The sequence below is a fragment of the Bubalus kerabau genome, chromosome 3 (genome assembly GCF_029407905.1).
Source record: "Bubalus kerabau isolate K-KA32 ecotype Philippines breed swamp buffalo chromosome 3, PCC_UOA_SB_1v2, whole genome shotgun sequence".
Taxonomy (NCBI): Eukaryota; Metazoa; Chordata; class Mammalia; order Artiodactyla; family Bovidae; genus Bubalus; species Bubalus kerabau.
In genome coordinates this window covers 19,313,025-19,336,691 of record NC_073626.1, presented here as the reverse complement: position 1 = coordinate 19,336,691, position 23,667 = coordinate 19,313,025, and the positions used below count along the sequence as shown (strand labels likewise).

The following is a 23,667-nucleotide window of genomic DNA, read 5'->3' as shown; positions in this document are numbered from 1 at the left end:
TAAAAGACATAATATGTGGTAGACCCTTAACACGGATTTGCAGCAACTGTCAGGGCCCATTTGTAAGTGGGTTTTTTTAAATAAATAATTTACAGTACTACTCAGTGTACAGTTGGTTGAATCCACAGGTAAAGAACTGCAGATATGGGGGGCTGGCTATAAAGTTACATGCACAGTTTTCGACTCTGATCGGTGTCTCTCCTGCCCAGGTTGTTAAAGGGTCAGCTGTATAGTGGACCTTTTGCACTTGAAAATGTTTTTGTAGTCAGACCCTGTAATTTGTGATATTGCTTGTTATGGCTTTGTTTATTTGAAAGTAACGTTTTGTGTGTGTGTGGCATTTTACAGGATGTAATTGGCTGTACTCAGGAGATGGATTTCATTCTTTGGCCTCGGAATGATATTGAAAAAATTGTCTGTCTCCTGTTCTCTAGGTGGAAGGAATCTGATGAGCCTTTTAGGCCTGTTCAGGTATTTTATTCTAAAATAAGTGTGGTGAACACATAAATAAGTTGAAAACTCAGAGAATAGGGTCCAATTTAAGAAATTCCTTAGGAATATGCTTTCTGATCGGTTTTCCTTCACAAGTGCCTCCTGGCCTTTTGACTGTTGTAAGAATGGACAGCATTTGGATTATAGAATCTCATGAGATTGAGGTGGTTCTGACTACCCAGTGTGTCTTTGAAATTATGGTCAGAGCAACTGTTTTAGGATAGACATGGCTTCCCTGGTGGCTCAGACGGTAAAGCGTCTGCCTGCAATGCGGGATACCCAGTTTCGATTCCTGGGTCGGGAAGATCCCCTGGAGAAGGAAATGGCAATCCACTCTAGCACTCTTGCCTGGAAGATTCCATGGACGGAGGAGCCTGATAGGCTACAGTCCAGTGGGGTCTCAAAGAGTCGGACACGACTAAGCGACTTCACTTTCACTTTCTTTGTTTATAGTAGGGCCCATAGATAAACTTTAGAAAATCTCTTCCCCTCCACCACACTCGCTTCTAATACTTTGTATTTAACTCTGATTCTTAGAGGAATCTCATCTAAGAAATGAATGAAGAAACCTTTTCCTAGGAGTTGATTTGCATATAAAGCTTCATAGGAGAAAAGAATTTAGTAGTGGTTCTTAACTAACTTTCCTTGATATTTGGCTATGTTTGACTTGTCATTTAATGTGCTTGACAATTTCTAATGTTTTATTTAAGGGAATTTATCTTTGTGTTGATGTAATTTTATTTATAGTATATCTGTGTGTGCATGGTTGTAAGTACAAGATCCACCAAAATGTTAATTGTGGTTAGTTTTAGGTCAGATATAGGTAACTTTTCTTTTTTTACTTAAATATATATGTTTAATAAATTTCTATGAACATACTTAGCAATCAGACAAAGTAAGAAGTAATTACATTTATTTAAAGACGAAGTATACCAAGCTAAATTTTAGAAGGCTTATTTTGAACTGATTGCTTAGGACTGTGAAAATTGTCATTGAAAAAATTTTGCTTTTATCCAATCTAAAGCAGTGTCTTTATAGTGCTTTTGGGTGTAATAGACTAATTGGTATCCTCCTCCTGTCCCCATGGTAATGTTGCTACACATTAGCTCAAATAAGTTGTCATTTTTCTAAGGTTCATTTGCCGATAGGCTAGATAGAGGTGAACGTCCTCTGTTTGCATTGTTTTAATTGATGATATTTGACTAAGATGAATGCACTGGAAAATTTAAGCTGAATATAGAAGACAGAAATGGAAAAGGCATGTTATCAGGGCAGGTCTTACACCTTAATGGTGCTGCTCTCCAGAAGCCCTGTTAGGTTTTTGTTTTTTACAGTTCAGAATTTCCCATTTGAAAAACTTAGATCTGCTTATCACAGTATGTTTAATTTCTAGTACTCTGTCTTTCTCTCAGACCTTGTTTTAAAAAAATAGTTGTATTAAAATAGTCTTCTTAAGTGTTACTTTTCTTTAAAATCATGGCTGTTATATTGAGTGTTGACTGCTAGGCTGTCTTTCAAATAAAATTTGATGTATATTGAATCTCAGTCCTTAAACTAGGTAGATAGGAACCTCCTTTTGCTAAGAAACTGTCAGATAGGTAAAAAATCCAAGGTCATGCAGTTAAGTGGTAGTCAAGACTTAAGTTTAGACTGACTGTAAAGCGTACGCTCTTAACTCACTACTGTGTACTGTGAAAAGTTCCCTGAATGATAAAACCTTAAATTATGGACTGAATATAAGCAGTAGGATATAGGATTATCTAGGATTTAGATAATATTTTTATAATTAGCAGTGTAAAAACAAACATACTTCTTTGACGTAATTTTAATATAAATATCCTGAATGAGAAACCTTAAATAAAAATAACAGGGTTTATTCTCTCAAGATAGGTGAAGGAAAGGCAAACTTTAATTCACACACCTTTTTTTCTGACTCAAAAGCATTTTAAAATCAGAATACTTCAGTAGTGAGATTTAATAGAAACCACAGTAAAGATTGTTTGAAAATATTGAGTTCCACTATATTCATAGTACTATGAAGCACAGGGAGGAACTATTAAAGTTGGTCTGGTCTACTCTTTTCTCTTAATTCCTAATGCTTTTGCTCAGGTTAGCTCTTCATCACGCTATTAAAACGTTCATTACTTTCCTTCCAGGAATTGTTTCTTACATGCTGCCTATTAGTTTTCTTTTTCGTGTGGACCATTCCTTCCCAAAACTCTGGGAACTCTATTCAAGCAGGATAGAATTGATGTGCCACAGAAACACAGGCAAAACCTTTTTCAGTCTCACTTAAATTTCTTGTCAGTGTGTTATCTACTGGCCTCTTCCATCCACCTTGATATATGCCATAGTGAAACACTTGAAGCTGTCTTTTTTGAGCAGCGTCTTGATTTTGACACACTTGTGTTTGTGTAGGTTGTTTCCTAGAATGGCATTTTCCAAATTGCTTACCATTTTTATTTTTGCCAGGGATAATTACTGTTATCTTTCAAGGCCCAATCCAAAATCATCTGCTAATACTGCCCTCATTGTCTACTGTTAGTTATTTATTCTTTCTTCTCATGGTGCTTTTAACAGTAAGAACCCATTTTAAGATTTTTTTTTTTTTACAAATAACCACATCGTATTCTGGAAAGGTTTGAAGTAAGTTAGGATTTACGTTTTTATGTTGCTTTTCCTCTTCAGCATATTTGAGTCCCTTAAGATTGAGATAATCTTATTTATATTTGTCAGTATCTAATAACATGCTTTTCGTATCGAGTTCAATAAATATTTGAATTGTGAAAAAGTATAATTCAATATTTTATGTAGAGTCGTGTAGGGGATACCATATTTTATGTTACAGCTTATGAGAAAAACTGCTGGGTAGTAAAACCGTAGACAGCAGGGTCTGAGGTTTTTTTCCATGTAGTATTTTCTACTGTCTTTGACATAATGGGAGAATAAAGATTGTTTGAACCAAATGGGCTAATAATCATTTTTACAATTCACTATTCTAAAATATCAAATTGTTTAAGGTTTCCAGGTTTCTTGAATTCCCTGTTAGCCTGGTCTTTTTACCTGTCATTTGGCTTCTCCATAGACATTTTGTTGGATAATCTTCCTCATGTTAAAAAATCAAAAAAATGTTATGAGTGACTTGATAACTGTTTTTCATAATGTAAAAAACTTTACTAATATGAAAAAAATGTGTCCAAAAACATTTTTTTTTTAATTTGAGGGGTTCCTGTATCCTTAGATACTCACCTTTGTGAGGCCTGGAAGTATATTTCAGGTGTGGGTTTTACGTTTCATTTACTCCTCTTAACCGATGGGTTAGAGCCCTTTTATTTTATAGGTGAGGAAGCTGAAATTTAGAAAAGTTAAGGGGTTTGCACAGGTCATGTAAGTAGTGAGGTGTGCACCTGGGATTGGAATATAAATAGATTTCTTTCCAAGAGCCATCTGTAGCATTCTTTGTTATATAAGAGAAAGATGGGTGGTGGTATTGGACTAAGTACTAGGGTAGGAGTCTTGAGCTGAGTAGGTCTGAAAATCTCATTTAATGATATTTGGCTTAAAGGAGTATTAGAATTTAGTCACTTCAGTATAGTTTTTCTTGAAGGTCAAATTATGAAGTGCTATGCAGTAGAATTTTCTGTGATGAAGGAAATCTTGTGTATTCCCAAGAGATTATTTAGAATGGTGGCCACCAGCCACCAAATGAGACTATTGATCTTTTGAAATGTGGGCAGTACAATTAAAGAACTGAGTTTTCAATTCCACTTAATTAATGTAAATGTAAGTAGCCTCTATTGGTTACCATATTGGAGAGCACACCTGTATGCATGTGGGTGCAGTAGATGTTTTAGGTAGTGTAACATGCTTGCGGTTACATGTAAATGTCTTATTTCTTAGGCCAAATTTGAGTTTCATCACGGTGACTATGAAAAACAGTTTCTGCATGTACTGAGCCGAAAGGACAAGACTGGAATTGTTGTCAACAATCCTAACCAGTCGGTGTTTCTCTTCATTGACAGACAGCACTTGCAGGTAAACTTTTTTTTTTTTTTGTAAACCACACAAGGGCTTATTTTAAAAGTTTACTGGTTAGTAAATTGTTTTCTGTATGTTACTTAATTCTGATTTGCCTTTTCAGTATTGCATTATTTTTGAAGTTATTTAAAAACCAAGAAACAGATGTCCTGATCTTAACCTGGAACACTGGTTCCCAAACTGCTGCATGTTAGATCTACATGGGGACCTTTTCTAAAAGTCATGATTTCAGTTTGCAGTAATCAGAATCTGTATTTTGAATAAAATCCTCAAGAGATGGATAACACATTTATGTTTTGAGAAGTACTGGCCTAGATCTTTTAAATATCTAAAAGGATGAAAGCATATCTGTATTTTAAAGGTCCACATGTATTTTAAATAAGTACTTCCAATTTAAGTAACAATCCAAGAATTCCAAATTGATTTTCATTAGGTAAAATGTTTATTCTTATGGACCTAAGCCTAATAAATGTCATCACTTAGAATTTATAGTGGGTAATACTTTGTTAATTGTTAAAAATAGCATCATTGTAATTTATTTAGCATTCATTCAACAGATAAGTGCTAAGTGTCAGATATTGTATAGCAGTGAACAAGTTAGAAATTCCTGCTCTATGGGTTTGCATTTCATTGTGGGAAACCTAGAAGTAGGTAAGTAATAAATACTAAGAGAAAAGAGGGAATTACACTGTTCGGTGTGAATTCTTAGATAATGTCACCAGAGAAGGCCTCATTGAGAAGGTGATTTTAAATACTTTTTTTTTAAAGTACAATATTAATTGCATTGTGTAGAACATTTTTGTTTTTATTTGAGCAAGTCTGTGCAACGTACTAGAGAATTAGAATTGGGAGTCATACTGCTACCTTCAAGGAGCTGATAGGCTATTTGGGAAGATTGTACATTTTGTACCTTATAGAAAGTAATTTTATGGTGTAGTTACAAGTAAAAGAAACTGGAAGTTAAGAAAATTATTTTCACTGGAAGCATGTGATAAAACTGATAGAAAAGCATACAATTTAGGTGGAGTGTTTTCTGTTTTGGGCCTTTTTTGTTTTTAGTTTCTTATTTACTTAAGTGCTCCTGTGGTGAATATTTTTTGGTTGACTCTTTTACCCTTTTTAATTGCTTATTGTATACTTTCATTTGAGTTACTTACTGAGAAAATACTGTAGAGCAGGATATTCGACTAGTGTCTACAGTTGACCCTTGAATGACACAGGTTTCAACTGCACTCGTCCACTTATACGTGACATTTTTTCAATAAATACATAACTGCTCAGTCCATTTGGCTGAATTCATGGTTTAGTCAGCTGATGTGGAACTGTATATATGGAGGGAAGACTAAATTATACATGGAGATTTTCAACTGCATTTAGGGTCTGTGTTCCAATCCCTCTGTCTAAGTGTCATGTCATCTGTACGAAATATTTTACGCATTCATGACATAACCTTTTTCTTTTTTTGATACTTTAAGGCTATGTGGTTTATCTGTGAATCTTTTCAAATTTTCACAAATCTCAAATTTTTTCTAATATGTTTATTTAAAAAATTTACTTATGTGTGGCCCTGAGCATCCCAAACCCATGTTGTTTAGGGGTCAACTGTATTATGCACCAAACTCAATACTAAGAGCTTTCCATGTATGAGCTCATTTAATCCTCATAATAGTTTTTTGATGTATAGATCTTACTACTCCTATTTTATAGTTAAAGAAATTAAGAAATTTGATTGAAATCATCTAGCAGAGATCTCCCCTTTATGTTCTAACATAATGTATATGATAAGGGCTAGACCAAAAAAATTTTGAATGGGTGGTGGTATAGAAGCTCATGCCTAGAATTCGGATTCTAACATACATGCAGTAACTTACTGGCCATGAGACCTTGGACAAATAACTTCTGTGATCATGTTCTTTTCTATAAATGTAGTAAATGAAAGTCCTAGGTTTTAAAAGTTAAAATGAAAAAATATATGTATTGGGTTCATTTATGTACATAGGTATATAGACTGCTTCAGACATTGGCAAAGTCCACCTTCTGTTCCTTTTGCCTTTTTTTTAAGAGATGCTATAGTGAAAAGATGCAAAACTTTGAAGGCAGTTCTGGGTTCAGACTTCATCTTCCACTTAACTGCTGCTGCTAAGTCACTTCAGTCGTGTCCAACTCGGTGTGACCCCATAGATGGCAGCCCACCAGGCTCCCCCGTCCCTGGGATTCTCCAGGCAAGAACACTGGAGTGGGCTGCCATTTCCTTCTCCAGTGCATGAAAGTGAAAAGTGAAAGTGAAGTCACTCAGTCGTGTCCGACTCTTAGCGACCCCATGGACTGCAGCCCACCAGGCTTCTCTGTCCATGGGATTTTCCAGGCAGGAGTACTGGAGTGGGGTGCCATTGCCTTCTCCGCTTCCACTTACTAGCCATAGTTTTTTGTGAAAGTACCTTGCACTTGTTTATCAGAAGTTAGATGTTAAAATGGTAACTGCTTTTTAAAAATACTCGTGTGATTTATCTGTTAATAGTTTGGCCTTGTCCTTTACCCCAGGATATGCTTAAATTCTTAACCTATTTCTGATTTCTCTACCTTCTGCTCTCACCACATCTGCTGTCTTTCTGTATACAAATGTGATTGCAAATCTCTATTCAAATCTATCTCCATGATATGCCTTTAATCCTAATTTCTTTTAGCTAGTAGTCTGATTTTCATAACTTTTTAAAGTCTGCATAAATTTCTGTAAACATTTAGTATCATGTTAACTGTTTTTCTGTATTTCGTATGTCAAGGTTCTGCCCCAACTAGACTAAGTTCCCTATGAATAGGGACCATAATTTCTTGCCTTACTCTATATGCTTTGTTACTGTGTTCTTAAGTGCTTAATAAATTGTGGGAGATTTTCATGTGATAATTGGCCAGTTACGTTGAGGTCCTTCTTAAGAATATTCTAAAAATTTTTTCCCCTTCCAGACTCCAAAAAACAAAGCTACGATCTTCAAGTTATGCAGCATCTGCCTCTACCTGCCACAGGAACAGCTTACCCACTGGGCAGTTGGCACCATTGAGGATCACCTCCATCCCTACATGCCAGAATAGAGTGCTGACCAGCAAAATGGAGAAGATCAGAGAGTGCAGCAGCAATTTTTTTTTTTCTTACCACTTGATTCTTTCAGAGTTTAAAGAAAAATGGACTCATGCACAGAACACTATGCATTTTGAAACTTGTTCATCCTGGATTTTTTTTTTTAATCATTTGTATCTCAGAACTTAAATTTAGATGTCTTCTGCACAGACTGTGTGAAAGAAGATGCTTTGCATATTTGCTGCACTGCATCAGCATCTTACTAAAAATGTGAAATGAAAGGACTATTGTACACTGAAATGCTTAAATGTTTCTGAAAGCACAAGGTGATACTCATTTTTGATGGTCTTTCCATTTGTGCTGGTGTTGGCCTCTTTGACACCTGTCATCAGTATTTGGAGGGTGAGAAGTGAATGTAACAGGTATAAACGTTTTTAAAACTTATAGCTTTGCTATAATCACCGTTGTTCAGAGCAGTGTCAGATTCATTCTAATGGCCAAAAGTGGTTGTTTAAAAAAGAAAAAGAAGATACAACCATGGGAAAGAAATCTTTAAAAAGCATCTCATTGTAGGCAGTCTTGCCTCATATATTACTGGGTCATGTTTGTTTCCTGGTACTCATAAATGTATGTGTTTTATTTCCAGATCTCTTTCCCTAAGTTGCTGTTATGAAAGAGTATTCTGCCGAGTGTGCACAGTTACACACATTAAAGCAGATCTGGAGTCTGAAGTAGCTAAACGGCTATGAAACTGAGAAATACATTCATAGCTGCAGAAACCACAATAGGTAGAGGACTTTCCTTTTGGTTTTTGGTTTTGAAAAGAAGAGATTTTTATTATAAAGAAAAACAATTCCAGTGAATTGTGCAGAAATACTGGTTTTTACACCATCCTAAAGGAAAACTTAGGGTTTTTTTGATGTAGAAAAGTTATTAAAGTTGGGATCTTAAATTGTGCGGGGAGGAAAAAAAACACCATTGAGTGTCAAAGTTCTAAAAGCAGAACTCATTTTGTGCAATGAACATAAGGAAAGACTACTGTATAGTTTTTTTGTTTGTTTTATTTTTCTTTAAATGAAGAAAAGCTTTGCTTAAGGGTTGCATACTTTTATTGGAGTAAATCTGAATGATCCTACTCCTTTGGAGTAAAACTTAGTGCTTACCGGTTTCCAATTGTATTTAGCTTCTGGTTGGAATTTGAATAAATGAAAACCTAAATAAAATAGGTGAAAGTTCCCTGACTATTCAGGTGAATACACAAAACTTGAAGTGGTAACTTTTCTTCTAAGTCACTTGGGTACCTGTTATTGAGACCTTCAGTTCAGTTCAGTCGCTCAGTAGTGTCTGACTCTTCGCAACCCCATGAATCTCAGCTCGCCAGGCCTCCCTGTCCATCACCAACTCCCGGAGTTCACTCAGACTCTTAGCCCATGGCTAAACCATAAACTCAGAAGTGGGGTTTGTAATTTCAACAGGAATGGGAATTAAAGACATTTTGTCAGCTTTTAACAATTACCATCCTGACCTTATACCTGGCTTCGTGGAAAAGACAAAAATATTCTTAATTCACAATGCACTTCCATGTTTTCTATCAATTGACAATTGGAATCTATTTGAAATGAACACTTTCTCACGGTCAGGGACTGTTCTAAACTCTACCTAACTGCCCTGAGTGGAACTAGGTGCAAAGGTTTAGAAACTTTCCCCCATACTCAAGTTTTAAAGGGTTCAGGCCAATTTTTTTAAAAAAACGTCCTTTTTTGGTATTAGTGATTTCCTTTGTGGTTAAATTTGGATTAGGTATCCTGGTCATTGCCCATTGTGAGTGATGTTACACCCCCTGAAGTTAATATCCAGAAACACACTGCTCATGTGGTCTTTATTGATGTCCACATTCATTGGTGAAGGTGGTGTCCTATATCCCAATTTTATAGTTAGCTATTTTATATTTACTCCTCTACATGTGCCAGCATTCTATTAACAAGGAAGAGCTCTCCTGTCTTAGCCATTTATTGTTACCTAAACAGTATGGACTCATTTCTTTTCAGTGCTATATAGTTTATTTGTAATTGGAAGATAATTGCTTTACAATAGTGTGGTTCTGCCATACATTAGCACGAATCACCCCTAGGTACACATGTTCCCTCCCTCATGAACTCCCACCTCCCACCCCTCTAGGTTATCACAGAGCACTGGGTTTGAGCTCTCTGCGTCATACACTGCGATTGTTTTTCATGCCTTGTTTCACGCCTTGTTTTATTGAGCACTTACTGACTTTGAAATACAAGATAGGTTCATCTTGTTATTTCCCTATCCCACCCCCAGCTCTGAAATCAGCTTTCTCCAAAGATCCCAAGTTACTTTTCATGGGCAATACTAGATGGGTTTCCTATCTGTTCACTGCTATTATCAAGTCTGCTTCTGCCCTTCAGCAAAGTGTATAATGTATTCTAATACAACCAAATGATCATCAACCTTTAACTGTTAACTGTTTTCTAAACTTCCTTTCTTTATGATCATCAGTTGTGAAATATTAGAACTAAGACCCTGATGCAGAAACCAATTATAAATACCACAGTTGACAGAAATTTGAGAAATTGACTAAACAATTTGTGAACTTGGTCTTAGGAGATTGAAGATCTGCATGGTTTTATCCTAGGTACTGGAAAAGGTAATTCTGTGCTCTCCCCACTACCACCACTATAAAATACACTAATCATGAACTGGGCTATTCATCCCACTGGGCTGTTTATCACTAATCTGCTTTGCCTTAAACTTTATTGAGGACTGCTCACTCTTATTTTTCAGTGTGGCCTGTGGTTCATCTACTTTGAAGTTCCATAATCTTGGAATTGGGTTTTTTAAAAAATGTAGCATTTTAGAGCTAAGAATGACCTACAGTTTAAGGATTAATCATTAATGTGTCCTTTACCTCAATACTAGGTTTTAGTTTTAAGGTAATCTTAAATGGCCCTGTGAGCTTTGCTTTACCTGTTTTCAAAACACTGAGCTAAGCGTGTTTTCATCCAAGTATTACATATGATTACAGACTAAAACTTAAGAGGCTCAAAATCAAAGAATATAGACAACCCCCTGTCCTGTATTCCACTTGATCTCTGGCATTTTCCCCAAAGACTATTTCTTGGCTACTTCTAGTTGTGCTATTTTGAAAATTACATTTGTCCAAGTCGGGTTTACTCTGGACACTCATTGTTGGACTTCTTCACGGAGCCTTCAGATGGTCTGTTTCCCATGTGTTTGGTATGTCTGCCTTGTGCTATTAATTTTCCCGTGGCCTTGTTCGTCAGATCCACAGAAGCAAATGAAAGTGATCTTCCTTCCTTCAAAACATGTGCTGTAATCAGTATGTCTTCTCCCACTTTAGCAGGTGATATGTACCTTGAAAGGAAATATTTAAATTTAGTTAACAATAGTTTTTAAAAGAGAAAATTGAGTGCATCTCAAAACAGCCTTCTTATTTTTTTTCCTAGATAGTTCAAGAATAATATCAGTAAACTTTCTGTCCTTTCTAATTTGAATGGCAGACCCTGACCCAATTTCTCTCTTACTGATTCCTTACATGCACACAGGTTTTCCCAAACACAGGGGTTTTCAACTGCTCCCCAGCCCTGCGGCCCTTCTTTGTTTTTAGCATTCCTACTTCATATTTACTTGGGGCTAGTGAAAGATTCCCCCAAGCTTTCATTTAATTTGCTTAACTTCCAACGTGAGGTAATACTTGCTGTTTTGTTATCAATATGCAGAAGTTACTCAGCTCTAAAATGATTTAAAAACAACTATAAGGAATTAATATGAGGCCCTCTTGGATCTCAGGCAGCTCCTGATGGTGGCCAAAACTTCGGCCACACAGACTTTGAAAGGCCAAAATTATGTTTGGCTTATTAAAGATGCTTTATGGTTGTAATAGCAGTATCTTGGAAGATCATGACGTGCAGTGCTAGGTTGGAAGATCTCTGCTCCTAATAGTCTTGAGGCAAAGCAGGGTCATCAGGCGGTCTTAACCCTCATCACATGGAATAAGGGAAGAACTGCTGAATACATGCCTCAATGCCCTAGCAGTTCTTTTTGTTCATCTTAATCTCAAAAGACCCTTTGCATTTTAATCTTGTGATTTGCTTACTGCATGCTCATTTCCATAGTAAAGACAGACTAAATGTTAAGTTAGCCTAAGGAAAGATTTAGATCGAAACCTGATAACTGACATCGTTTACATTGACCTCATGTCAAATAACATTGGTTTTCCCACCCTAACTTCTGCCTCCCCTTCCAACAAAAATCACATCTTCTGTAGCTTAGGTGGAAAAATTCTTTTTCAACACCACATTTCAAAAGCATCAATTCTTCCAGTGCTCAGCTTTCTTTATGGTCCAACTCTCATCCATACATGACTACTGGGAAAACCATAGCTTTGACTAGATGGACCTTTGTCGGCAAAGTGATGTCTCTGCTTTTTAGTATGCTATCTAGGTTGGTCATAGCTTTTCTTCCAAGGAGCAAGCATTTTTTAATTTTGTGGCTGCAGTCACCATCTGCAGTGATTTTGGAGTCCCCCAAAATAAAGTCTGCCACTGTTTCCCCATCTATTTGCCATGAAGTGATGGAACTGGATGCAATGATCTTAAGTTTTTTGAATGTTGAGTGTCAAGCCAGCTTTTTCACTATCCTCTTTAACCAGGAGACTAGTTCATCTACGCTTTCTGCCATAAGGGTGGTGGTATCTGCATATCTGAGGTTAATGATATTTCTCCCAGCAATCAGATTCCAGCTTGAGCTTCATGCAGGCTGGCATTTCACATGATGTACTCTGCATATAAGTTAAACATGACGTGCTCATGTTTGTTTAACAATATGAGTGACAATATACAGCCTTGATGTGCTCCTTTCCCAATTTGAAACCAGTCTGTTGTTCTATGTCCAGTTCTAACTGTTGCTTTTTGACCTGCATGCAAATTTCTCAGGAGACAGATGAGGTGTTCTGGTATTCCCATCTCTTGAAGAATCTTCCATAGTTCATTGTGAACCACACAGTCAAAGGCTTTGGTGTAGTCAATACAGCAGAAGTAGGTGTTTTTCTGGAATTCTCTAGCTTTTTCTGTGATCCAGTGGATATTGGCAATTTGATCTCTGGTTCCTCTACCTTTTCTAAACCAGCTTGAACATCTGGAAGTTCTCAGTCCACATATTGTTGAAGCCTGGACTTGAATTTTGAGCATTACTTTGCTGTTGTGTGAGATGAATGCAATTGTGTGGCAGTTGGAGCATTCTTTGGCATTGCCTTTCTGAGATTGGGATGAAAACTGACCTTTTCCAGTCCTGTGACCATTGCTGAGTTTTCCAGATTTGCTGGCATATTGAGTGCAGCACTTTAACAGCATCTTTTAGGATTTGAAATAGCTCAGCTGGAATTTCATCACCTCCACTAGCTTTGTTCATAGTGATGCTTCCTAAGGTCCACTTGACTTCCCTTTATCACTGATTATATATCCCTGATTATTTACATTATTATTTCAAATACATACTATACTTAGAAATCCTTTTAGTTCTAGATTCTAAAACCATGGAATGTTTTTAAGGCAAATCTGTAGCTGCACTTAAGGATGACCAGCTAAAGGCAACTCATGCTTTATTTCTGTTATAAATGTGTGTAGTCTCAGTTGTTTCAAATGAGTTATCACATTGAAATAAGTTATTTGGGGTACAGTTTGCATACGTACGTTATGTTCATATCAACACTGACTCCGGATATACCCCTTTCTGTGCATAGCAGAGCAAGCGATGATATGACATCCACTAAGGTGGCTGTCATGCCGCCATGGAGAGTGCCCATTGTATTGGCATGCTGCTCTTCCACTTTCATTTCACAAACCAGTTTCCCAGGGGCAGCAGAAACAAGAGTCACCTAAGTGTTAAAAAAATTTTTTTGAATATTTGGTGGTATTAGAAAAGCACAAACAGCTCTACCAAGAACTATCATTGGATTAAACCAAGCCACCCCCAAAAGTTGATTCAGAAACTGAAAATGAAGTTACCAGTCTCTCTTGATAGAAATGAACTCTGGAGTAAATTGTTTTGAAATAAAAAGGAATATTTAGGGGAAAACAGGAGTAGTTTTTCTTAATCTCCACTACTCTGCAGAAATCAAACATTCCATCAGAGCTTTTGAGCTCTATGTATAGCAACCTGGCATCTCTTAATGTCTTCTCAGAAATTTTGCACTAACAAAGTCAGGTGGTCCTTGTGATCTGTTAGTCATTGTAGTTTTAATTTGGATGTTCCCTAGTTACTGCACAAAGTAATTTTTAGAATGACTTCATAATGAATGGTTTAAAACAAATTTTAAAATAGGCTGAAAGAAATTCAATACATTATGAGAACAAGCTTATACCACAAACCTATTTTAGTGTAAAAAAAGTTTAATAGAATCCAGCAAAGTTAAATTGCTGCTTTTAAGGTCCTGCCCCATTTATAATATCATAATGAAAAAAATTACATAGAAGATAAAATGTGGAACAATGAATTTAGAATGTTATATCAAACATCTTTAGAAAGGAAACAAAAATAACAGAAATGTTTCTTATACCCTATTCAATTTACTAGGAAAAAACACCATAGATATCTAACATTTAGAAGTTGGAACTGAACTGTGAATGGAACGCGTTGCATCCAGTGCAGTAGTTCTTGCTGTCACAGAGGTTTTCAGACAGAATATGGATGACTGTGTGAGGCGTCTGCTGTATGTGGGGGAGGGAGGGGCATCTCCTGCATTAAACGATTCGATTCTAAGTAACTACCATTTATTGAGCACTTTCATAAGTCAGGCACTGTGCCAGTCTTCGCATGCACTATGTAATAAGGGAGAGATGGTTTCCATTTTGTAGTAATTTCAATTCAGACTGGTTTACTCTCAAAATCACCAAGGATATGACAGAATTGAGATTCAGGTCTAAGTCTATCCACCTCCCAGTCTCCCTTGTGGCTAACTGTAGAATCTCTAGATATACAGTGGCTTTTATGCTCCCACCAGGAAGGCATTTTGGAACTTCACAAACTAACTTGAGTTGTTTGCTGTTGTTTATCCCCTACAAGGCCCTGATATGAAACAGAAAAAGAACCATAAAATACAAACCATTCTAAATAATATGTTTTGCTTAACAGGTAAATCAATGGAAAAGTGAATGTCAGAATGGGATCATTATCATTCAATAAATGATCTAGCCATAAGATGTCCTCATTAACTAATAATGCACACCAAGGAGACCCAAGATATAAACTCACCTTACTAGGGCATTTACTAGACTCTGAAGCACTGCAATCTAAAGATGAACAAGATCAAATCTCTGCTCTTAATGGGTTTCCAGTCTATAGGAACAATACACGCACACTGCAGTACAGTGAATGACTGCCGAGAGGATAAATACAGGTTGCTGGAAGTAAGGATCTTACTCATCCAAGTATGTTTTCAGGGAAGAGACATTAGGAAAGGCATCCTGTGAAATTATTTACAGATTGAAGGATGGGCAGAATTTAGCCAGGTAAAGACAGTTTGAAAAAGCTAGGCAGTTCAGGAAGGCCTCATTGTCACCAAAGGTGGGTGCGTATGTGCGTGTGCATTTTCAGTCACATCTGACTTTTTGCAACCCTACGGATTGTAGCCTGTCAGGCTCCTCTGTCCATGGGATTTTGCAGGCAAGTATACTGGAGTGGGTTGCCATTTCCTTCTCCAAGTCACCAAAGATAGTTTAGTGTAATTTCAAGGTACAGTGTATTTAATAGAGGTCAGTTCTTAGTGTTCCATATGATTATCTAACTTTGGCTGGGATGACAAAAAGTAAAACAAATGTCAATTTGACTTTCTACTGAAGAATACTGATTTTAATACTGATCTTCTCCCCCAGCCTGGTGGCGCAGATGGTTAAGAATCTGCCTGCCCAGAGGAACCAGATAACAAACTGCCAACATTCACTGGCTCATAGAGAAAGCAAGAGAATTCCAGAAAAACCATATACTTCTGCCTCACTGACTACACTAAAGCCTTTATTGTGACAATAAACTGTGGAAAATTCCTAAAGAGATGGGAATACCAGACCACCTCATTTGTCTCCTGAGAAACCTGTATGCAGGTCAGGCAGCAACAGTTAGAACTGGACATGGAACAACAGACTGATTCAAAATTGGGAAAGGAGTACAACAAGGTTGTATATCATCAAGTTTGTAACTTTTGACTCCTTCACTTTTTGTCCACCACCCAACTCCTGTCTCTGGCAATCACCACCTGTTCTCTGTATCTCTGAGCTCTGTTTGTCTTTTGTTTTTCTTAGTTCTACATAAAAGGAGATCATATGGAAAATAAAAAAGAATCTGCCTGCAATGCAGGAGATCCTGGTTTGATCCCTGGGTTGGGAAGATCCTCTGGAGAAGGAAATGGCAGCCCAGTCCAGTATTCTTGCCTGGAGAATTCCATGGATAAAGGAGCCTGGCAGGCCACAAGTCCATGGGGTTGCCAAGAGTTGGACATGACTGAGCGACTAAACCCACCCACCCAACTTGAAAGGCCAAAGGCTATACTAAGATACAAAATTGGCTGAAAATGTATACTGGAATAGAGATACTCTTGCACTGGTCACTCTGATATGACAGAGAAATACTTTTATGTGTTACCAATTCTTTTTTTTTTTTCAGCCCTGTTGCACAGCTTGTGGGATCCTAGTTCCAACCTGGGACTGAACCCAGGCCCTCGGGAGTGAAAATAGAGTCCCAACCATTGGACCATCAGGGAATCCCTAGTGTTGCCAGTTCTTGTCTCCCCAAGTAGAATAAGTAAACCAATGGAAGATAACAATGAAGACTGATTCTTCTTTCGAATCAGAAGACTGATTCGCCACCCAACTTCCCAGAACTAAGAAACATGTCTTGTGGGGGAAGAAACCAATAACTACCTCTCTGTTGACAAATGGGGTTGAGGAGAGGACACTGTTTTAAAAAAAAATAGATTTCGGTTTCAGTCAAGATACAGGCTGTAGGGAGCACATGTATTTCTTTGGTTATTAACTGTGGCTAACTTTGTGTTAGAGACCATGCTCAGAAATGTATATGCATGTCTTACAGGCACTGAGACACCGTCTCAGTCCTCACAAATCTTTCAAGTAGACAGTGTTTTTGTCTCCACTGGACTCAGGTCCACTAAATAAACCTGCCTCCCCTGAGTTACTTGAAAAGAACACTGAAAGATAAAGGTAAAAATGGAGGCAGTGAGAGACTACTTTTTGGGGCTCCAAAATCACAGCAAATGGTGACTGCAGCCATGAAATTAACAGATACTTGCTCCTTGGAAGAAAAGCTATGACCAACCTAGACAGCATTTTAAAAAGCAGAGACATTATTTTGCCAACAAAGGACAGTCTAGTCAAGGCTATGGTTTTTCCAGTGGTCATGTATGGATGTGAGAGCTGGACTATAAAGAAAGCTGAGTGCCGAAGAATTGATGCTTTTGAACTGTGGTGCTGGAGAAGACTCTTGAGAGTCCCTTGGACTGCAAAGAGATCCAACCAGTTAATCCTAAAGGAAGTCAGTCCTGAATATTCATTGGAAGGACTGATGCTGAAACTGAAACTCCAATACTTTGGCCACCTGATCTGAAGAACTGACTCATTTGAAAAGACCCTGATGCTGGGAAATATCAAAGGCAGGAGGAGAAGGAGATGACAGAGGATGAGATGGTTGGATGGCATCATCAACTCAATGGACATGAGTTTGAGTAAACTCGGGGAGTTGGTGATGGACAGGGAGGCCTGGTGTGCTGCAGTCCATGGGGTCGCAAAGAGTTGGACACGACTGAGCGACTAAACTGGCTGAGGAACCCGTAGAGACTATCAGAGAAGACCAAAAACAAAAGTTAACAAATGGGTGCCATGGGAGGCAAACAAAGCCCTAGGGAAGAGCTCAGAAGAATTTAAATATTCCCTGAAGATTTAACCAGCTGAAGTACCATTTCACTCATGTTCATTGGCAGGGTGGTGATGGTGATGAGAGATGTGCTAAGCAGGATTATAAGCAGTATTTTTCCCCAAAGGCTGGTAAATGGCAGATTTTTTTGAATCATTCTAGAATGCCTACAAAGGTAGATGCTATGAAAGTCTATATTCACAATAATCACGTTGGCAAGGTTTCTCTCAATTACAGCTCCTCTGCTGCCTTCAACCTGGAAAAGAGGGGCTAATAGGGAAAGACCTTCCTCACCACCTATAGACTGAGGACTGGGGTGATGTCACTTCACTCCTCCAGATCTCCTCTCAAGAGGGAAAGCACAAACTTGGGGAGAATTTTTGCAGCTAATCTAGTTTGGTATGTAAAACTGGAATAGAGTCATTCCCAGGAAGGAGTGATGCCATGCAGGAATGTAAATATGATGAGCCCATTATAATAAAATCACAAATCCAACAGCAACAAAGAAGTCTAAAAAATCTGTTCCCCGAGCAACAGTAGTCTAAGTATACCTGTTGGCATATCATGTTGATAAACTTTAAGTAATATCACTGTCCTTTTGTGGTAGAGCCAAAGCTTCAAAGTTTTTCGAGTAAGTGTAAGGTCTATTCTTACTTTCCTAACCACTTCTATAGTCTTCAAAGGCTACTTACTGTTCTCAACCCTGTATGTCCTCGGGGTTCAGTCTTAAATCCTTAATGCTTCTCTCTAGTCTGTGCTGTTCCTCTTGAGACAGCTCATGTACCTGTACTTTACCTCTCATTTCCACAAGGATAACTCGACACAATTTAACCTGGCTTCTGAACTGCCTGCCCTTATTTCTTTGTGTGTTGGATTTCACCTGGTATTTCCAGATCTCACCTGAGACTCCTGAAGTATATACTTTCACATGTGTTATTGTGGGGGTGAGAGTTCCATTGGCAAGTAACTTAAACATGATAAGGTGAAACATGTTTCTTTACTGCAGAACTAGTTGAAAGCTTTCGGAGAAGGCAATGGCACCCCACTCCAGTACTCTTGCCTGGAAAATCCCATGGATGGAGGAGCCTGGTAGGCTGCAGTCTATGGGGTCACTGAGGGTCAGACATGACTGAGGGACTTCACTTTGACTTTTCACTTTCATGCATTGGAGAAGGAAATGGCAACCCACTTGAGTGTTCTTGCCTGGAGAATCCCAGGGACGGGGGAGCCTCGTGGGCTGCCGTCTATGGGGTCGCACAGAGTCGGACACGACTGAAGCGACTTAGCAGCAGCAGTTGAAAGCTTTAATATATAAAAGGGATGCAATGGCTTTATTCATATGAGGTACACAGAGTAGTCAAATTCAGAGATACAGACTATAGATAGTGGTTGGCAAGGCTGGGGAAAAAAGGGAATGAGAAGTTATTGCCTAAATGGTAGAGTTCCAGGTCTGCAAGATGGAAAGAGTTCTGGAGATGGATGGTGGTGATGGTTGTACAACTATGTGAATGCAAAACTTACTACTGAATTGAATAATATGGTTAAGATGGTGAACTTTATGTTGTGTGTGTGTGCTCAGTCATGTCCAGCTCTATGTGACCCCAAAGACTAGCTGGCTGGCTCCTCTGTCTGTGGGGATTCTCCAGGGAAGAATACTGGAGTGGGTTGCCACACCCTCCTCCAGGGGATCTTCCCAACTCAGAGATTGAACCCAGGTCTCCTGCATTGCAGGCAGGGTATTCGAAGGAGAGACGGCTAGGCGAGGGTCAGGGAATAACTGCTTAATTACACTTTAATTAAGGATACAAAGAGTAATAGAATAAGGATAGCTCAGTGAAGAAATTCAGTGGAGAAAAGCGGCTGAAATAAGGATAGCTCAGTAGGAAAATTCAGTGGAGAAAAGAAGCTGAGTGGCTTGGTTTACGCGGAAAATCAATATAACCCGTGACACCAGGTTAGCTCTGACCACGGAGGCCGCAGGCGCCCTCTCGAATAGCGGAAGGTGCCCCACCTTAGACACCTTCTCGAGTGGGTCTTAGAAGCCCAGGCAAATAAATGGTCGCAGAGGACATCCACGCTCCAGATGGACGCTCAGCCGGAAGTTAAAGGGAAGAATGACATGGGGAGACCAAGTTTCAGTGAACAAGGCCCGCACTTTATTTTCCAAAGTAGTTTTTATACCTTAAGGTATGCATAGAGGATAATGGGGGAAGGGGTAGAGTCATGCAGCAAGCCAGGCTTTCTTCCTGCAAACTTATCATATGCAAAAGTTCAGGTGATTGACATCATCTTCTGGCCCGGAGGCCTGTTAACATTTTAAGAAACTTATCTTTCTCTAAAGGTGATTATTCCAAAGTCAGGCGCCAGCCTTCCAAAAAGCATTGGACAAAGCGGCATTTTACATTTCTATACACCCATTATATCAATCAATACACTGCCAAAGACACAGTAGGTAAGGAGTATGGAGACTTAGCAGCAAACATTGGCCCAACAAGTGAAAAACCCTTCACCAATACAATTTCTAATCAATCTTTTAACTACTCAAAGGAATCTGTGTTTAGGCAGTTTAGAACATCTCCTGCCTCTCACAGTTGGGAGGCTCTGAACAATCACATGTGGCCGGAAAAACCTATTCAGGCAGGCTAGAGGATTTCCAAAGGAGTTTGTAGGTTAAACACTGTCACACCCAGGAATTATTAACTGGAGCTGTAAGCTAACTCTTTTTCCAGAGAGAGGCAGTGGGAGACAGCCCCCCGTAAAGTCAGAGGTGTAGGTGAAAGTACAAAGCAGAAAGTAGGCAGACTCTGGTTTTGGGGGTAGATGCTCGAGAATTTCCAGGGGGACTCCTGAGGCTCGATCCCGCCTTTGCGTATGCCGAGCCTCCTTCCTCATGACCTTTGTCATGGGTGGAGTGCCTCACGCTGGCTCTCAGCAGTGATAGAATTCCAGTTGAGCTATTCCAGATCCTCACTCAATATGCAATATGCCGGCTCCCAGCAACTGTCTGAGCCACCAGGGAAGCCCCATGTGGTAAAATATGTGTATTATACCACAATTCTAAAAATGGGGATACATCCATGTTTTCTGAAATTATTTGGAGGACTTTTTTTTTCCCCCTCAGGGCACATCTGATGGTGTTGGGAGCCACGTTAGGCATTACTGACAAAATGGAGGCACGGCCCCAGACCCGTTTCTTCATTCCACAGGCATGGTCCCGGGATGAAGGAGTTAGGCCTTGTAATTCTGACTTGTCTTTTCCTCTCCTCGGCTGAGGTGACTGAAAAGGAATATTAAGCTGCTTATTGTTTTTGAGAGGAGCATGAGAAGGCACAAAGCCTTCTGCAGCTGTGCTCAGAGAATAATTCATAAAGTTAATCACTGACATTTGTTCAAGGACTTTTACAAAAAAGTGTTCCAGGGTGAGCACACAGGCCGCAGCTTGAGACCATGGGAGGGATTGCTATCTGAAGCCTATTTATGAGGAAAGTGTTTATGGCAAAGGAGTTTGCTGAATTTAGGGCTTAGGAATAATTAAAATAGAAGCTAAAGATTTAAGGGATGCTGTAATGTTAGCATATTCTTCTATTGCTTATAGAAATTAGGGACTTTAGAGATATTATTAGCTAGAAGCCCTTTCTAAGAAATAGTGAGCTTAGGATACTAGGGGCAAACAGGACTTAGAAAGATAAGAAATAAACTGAGGAATGTGGTATGCAGCCCAGACATTAGCATGAGTTACAGTGTATTCACAAGGACACATGAGAAAAAGTAGATAAGAGAATCGCTGAGGCAGGAACTCCTTTTGAGGGGCAACAATGATTTATGGAGACAACAAATCTGGGTCAGTGGGAACTGAAAATATCAAACCTCTGACCTAATGCTTTTGTCAAAGTATAAAAGAGAATCATAAGCTTGAAATAAACAGGCAGTCCAAGAAAACTGAGAGGCTGCCTTAGGTTCTCGCCCACACCACTCACCCCTTCAGGCTGAATCCCTGGCTGCTGGAGCTGGATTCTGGCATGATGGGACTGTTCCTTGGAACCCACTTTTTTCCTCTCCTCGATGATAAACTCCTGGAGGGTGAGGAATTGTGATGGGGAGTGTGTGGTGTGTGTGTGTGTACATGCACACAGTCGTGTCTGACTCTTTGAGATCCCATAAAATGTAGCCTGTCAGGCTCCTCTTGCCGGTGGAATTTTCTAGGCAAGAATACTGGAGTGGGTTGCCATTTCCTCCTCTAGGGGATCTTCCCAACTGAGGAATTGAACCTGCATCTCCTGCATTGGCAGGTGGATAGTCTACCACTGTGCCACCTGGGAAGTCGATGGGTATATCTTTATAATCTCACAGTACTTAGTTTGTTGACTGATTTAAAAGTGATCTTATAGCAAGATCAGGACTTTATTTTGAGTGTTAGTCTTTCTGTATCAGTACTTTTTAAAAGATAGGTTTTGTGGGTGTTTATAAACACTGATAACACAGAGGTTTTTTTTACAAAGAGGACAGGCTAAAATAAAGAAGTGCAATGTATGATCTCATGCATTGACTTGACATCTATACCAGAACTAATTTTCAATTTGCTTTCTTCAACAGATCATTTGTAGAGGGACAAAAAGTCACCATGAATTATCAGAATCTATATGCTGTCTCCAAACATCTGTCCAAAAAACAAAATCCTCTTTGGAATATTATCAGCCAGATTTTCCAGTGTTTTTGTATTTGATTCATTGACTTTGTGGGAGTGGGTAATGGGGCAGACTTGACACAATAGTTCTGTACACCTCACTTGCTTCTTACACCCAGAAACATTATTCCTTCTAGTCTTCACAAAAGCAATAGGGTAAGAGGACAAGTGTGTCTGAGAGACCGTGTACATCTTTTACTCCAGTTTAATTTTAACAGTAATCTTGCATTTTAAAATCCTGTACTTAAAAGAGCATTTCTTGCCTTGAAGAATATCTGGTGTCATATTTAAATCACCAAAGGGACAATTTTTTGAAGTAAAATGATTTTATCAGTCAAGATCCCGTAAGGTACAAAAACTACACTTCTTTTATTAAGAAAGAGACTTAAAGAATTATTAACCAGAGATTTAGAGAAAGAAATCATATGATTTGAACAGCCAACTCTAAGTCCAGTGCAAAGACATGGTTTATATGTATACAGCAATGGCAACCCACTCCAGTTCTCTTGTCTGGAGAATCCCATGGACGCAGGAGCCTGGTAGGGTGCAGTCCGTGGGGTCGATAAGAGTCAGACATGACTGAGCAACTTCACTTTCACTTTTCACTTTAATGCATTGGAGAAGGAAATGGCAACCCACTCCAGTGTTCTTGCCTGGAGAATCCCAGGGACAGAGGAGCCTGGTGGGCTGCCGTCTATGGGGTCGCAGAGTCGGACACGACTGAAGCGACTTAGCAGCAGCAGCAGCGGAATTAAGAGTAGTAATTTATCTAGTTTTGACCTAGGTCAAAGTGAATGATGAACAGCATGGTTTTAAGTCAAGTTTTCAAAATCTCAGCGCTTCTGACATTTGGACTGGGCCATTCTCTGCTGTGGGGACAGGGGGAGGGAATCGGTGCACTGGGGATTTTGGCAGCATCCCTCCACTCTGCTCAACCACCCCCAATTGAGAACCGCCGGTCTAGAGCACATTATCTTAAAACTCACAGTAAAAGAAACCATGTTCATGACTAGATTTACAGATCACTATGCATAAACCTCACCCCACTCCAGTACTCTTGCCTGGAAAGTCCCATGGACGGAGGAGCCTGGTGGGCTGCCGTCTATGGGTCGCACAGAGTCGGACACGACTGAGCGACTTCACTTTCACTTTCATACATTGGAGAAGGAAATGGCAACCCACTCCAGTGTTCTTGCCTGGAGAATCCCAGGGATGGGGGAGCCTGGTGGGCTGCCATCTATGGGGTCGCACAGAATCAGACACGACTGAAGCGACTTAGCAGTAGCAGCATGCATAAACCTATTTAGCTTGAGCAAATCTGCCCACACGAAACAACTGCAAAATCCATTTTTGATCAAATTAACACACAAAGCACCTACCATGATACCAACCTGTGCAGTTAATATGATAGTCACCT

The 23,667-nt window shown here is 39.1% G+C and overlaps 2 protein-coding genes across 5 annotated transcripts in view; one reads left to right on the top strand and one right to left on the bottom strand.

The window, feature by feature from the left end:
* The window catches only part of C3H6orf62 (chromosome 3 C6orf62 homolog), a 13,737-nt gene extending 4,892 nt beyond the window's left edge, over positions 1-8,845 (top strand). For 2 of the 4 annotated variants that reach the window (XM_055570787.1, XM_055570786.1), the window contains exons 3-5: positions 349-471; positions 4,393-4,527; positions 7,492-8,845. In XM_055570787.1, the coding sequence (XP_055426762.1) occupies positions 349-471; positions 4,393-4,527; positions 7,492-7,617 (384 nt within the window). In that variant the 3' untranslated portion in view covers positions 7,618-8,845. The remainder of the gene's footprint in view (positions 1-348; positions 472-4,392; positions 4,528-7,491) is intronic. The other 2 variants (XM_055570788.1, XM_055570789.1) reach the window with 2 other exon arrangements.
* ACOT13 (acyl-CoA thioesterase 13) overlaps positions 8,428-23,667 on the bottom strand; it is a 16,457-nt gene continuing 1,217 nt past the window's right edge. The window contains exons 2-3 of the mRNA XM_055570785.1: positions 13,339-13,523; positions 8,428-11,002 (exon numbers count right to left, since the gene is read on the bottom strand). Of these exons, the coding sequence (XP_055426760.1) occupies positions 10,798-11,002; positions 13,339-13,523 (390 nt within the window). The 3' untranslated portion in view covers positions 8,428-10,797. The remainder of the gene's footprint in view (positions 11,003-13,338; positions 13,524-23,667) is intronic.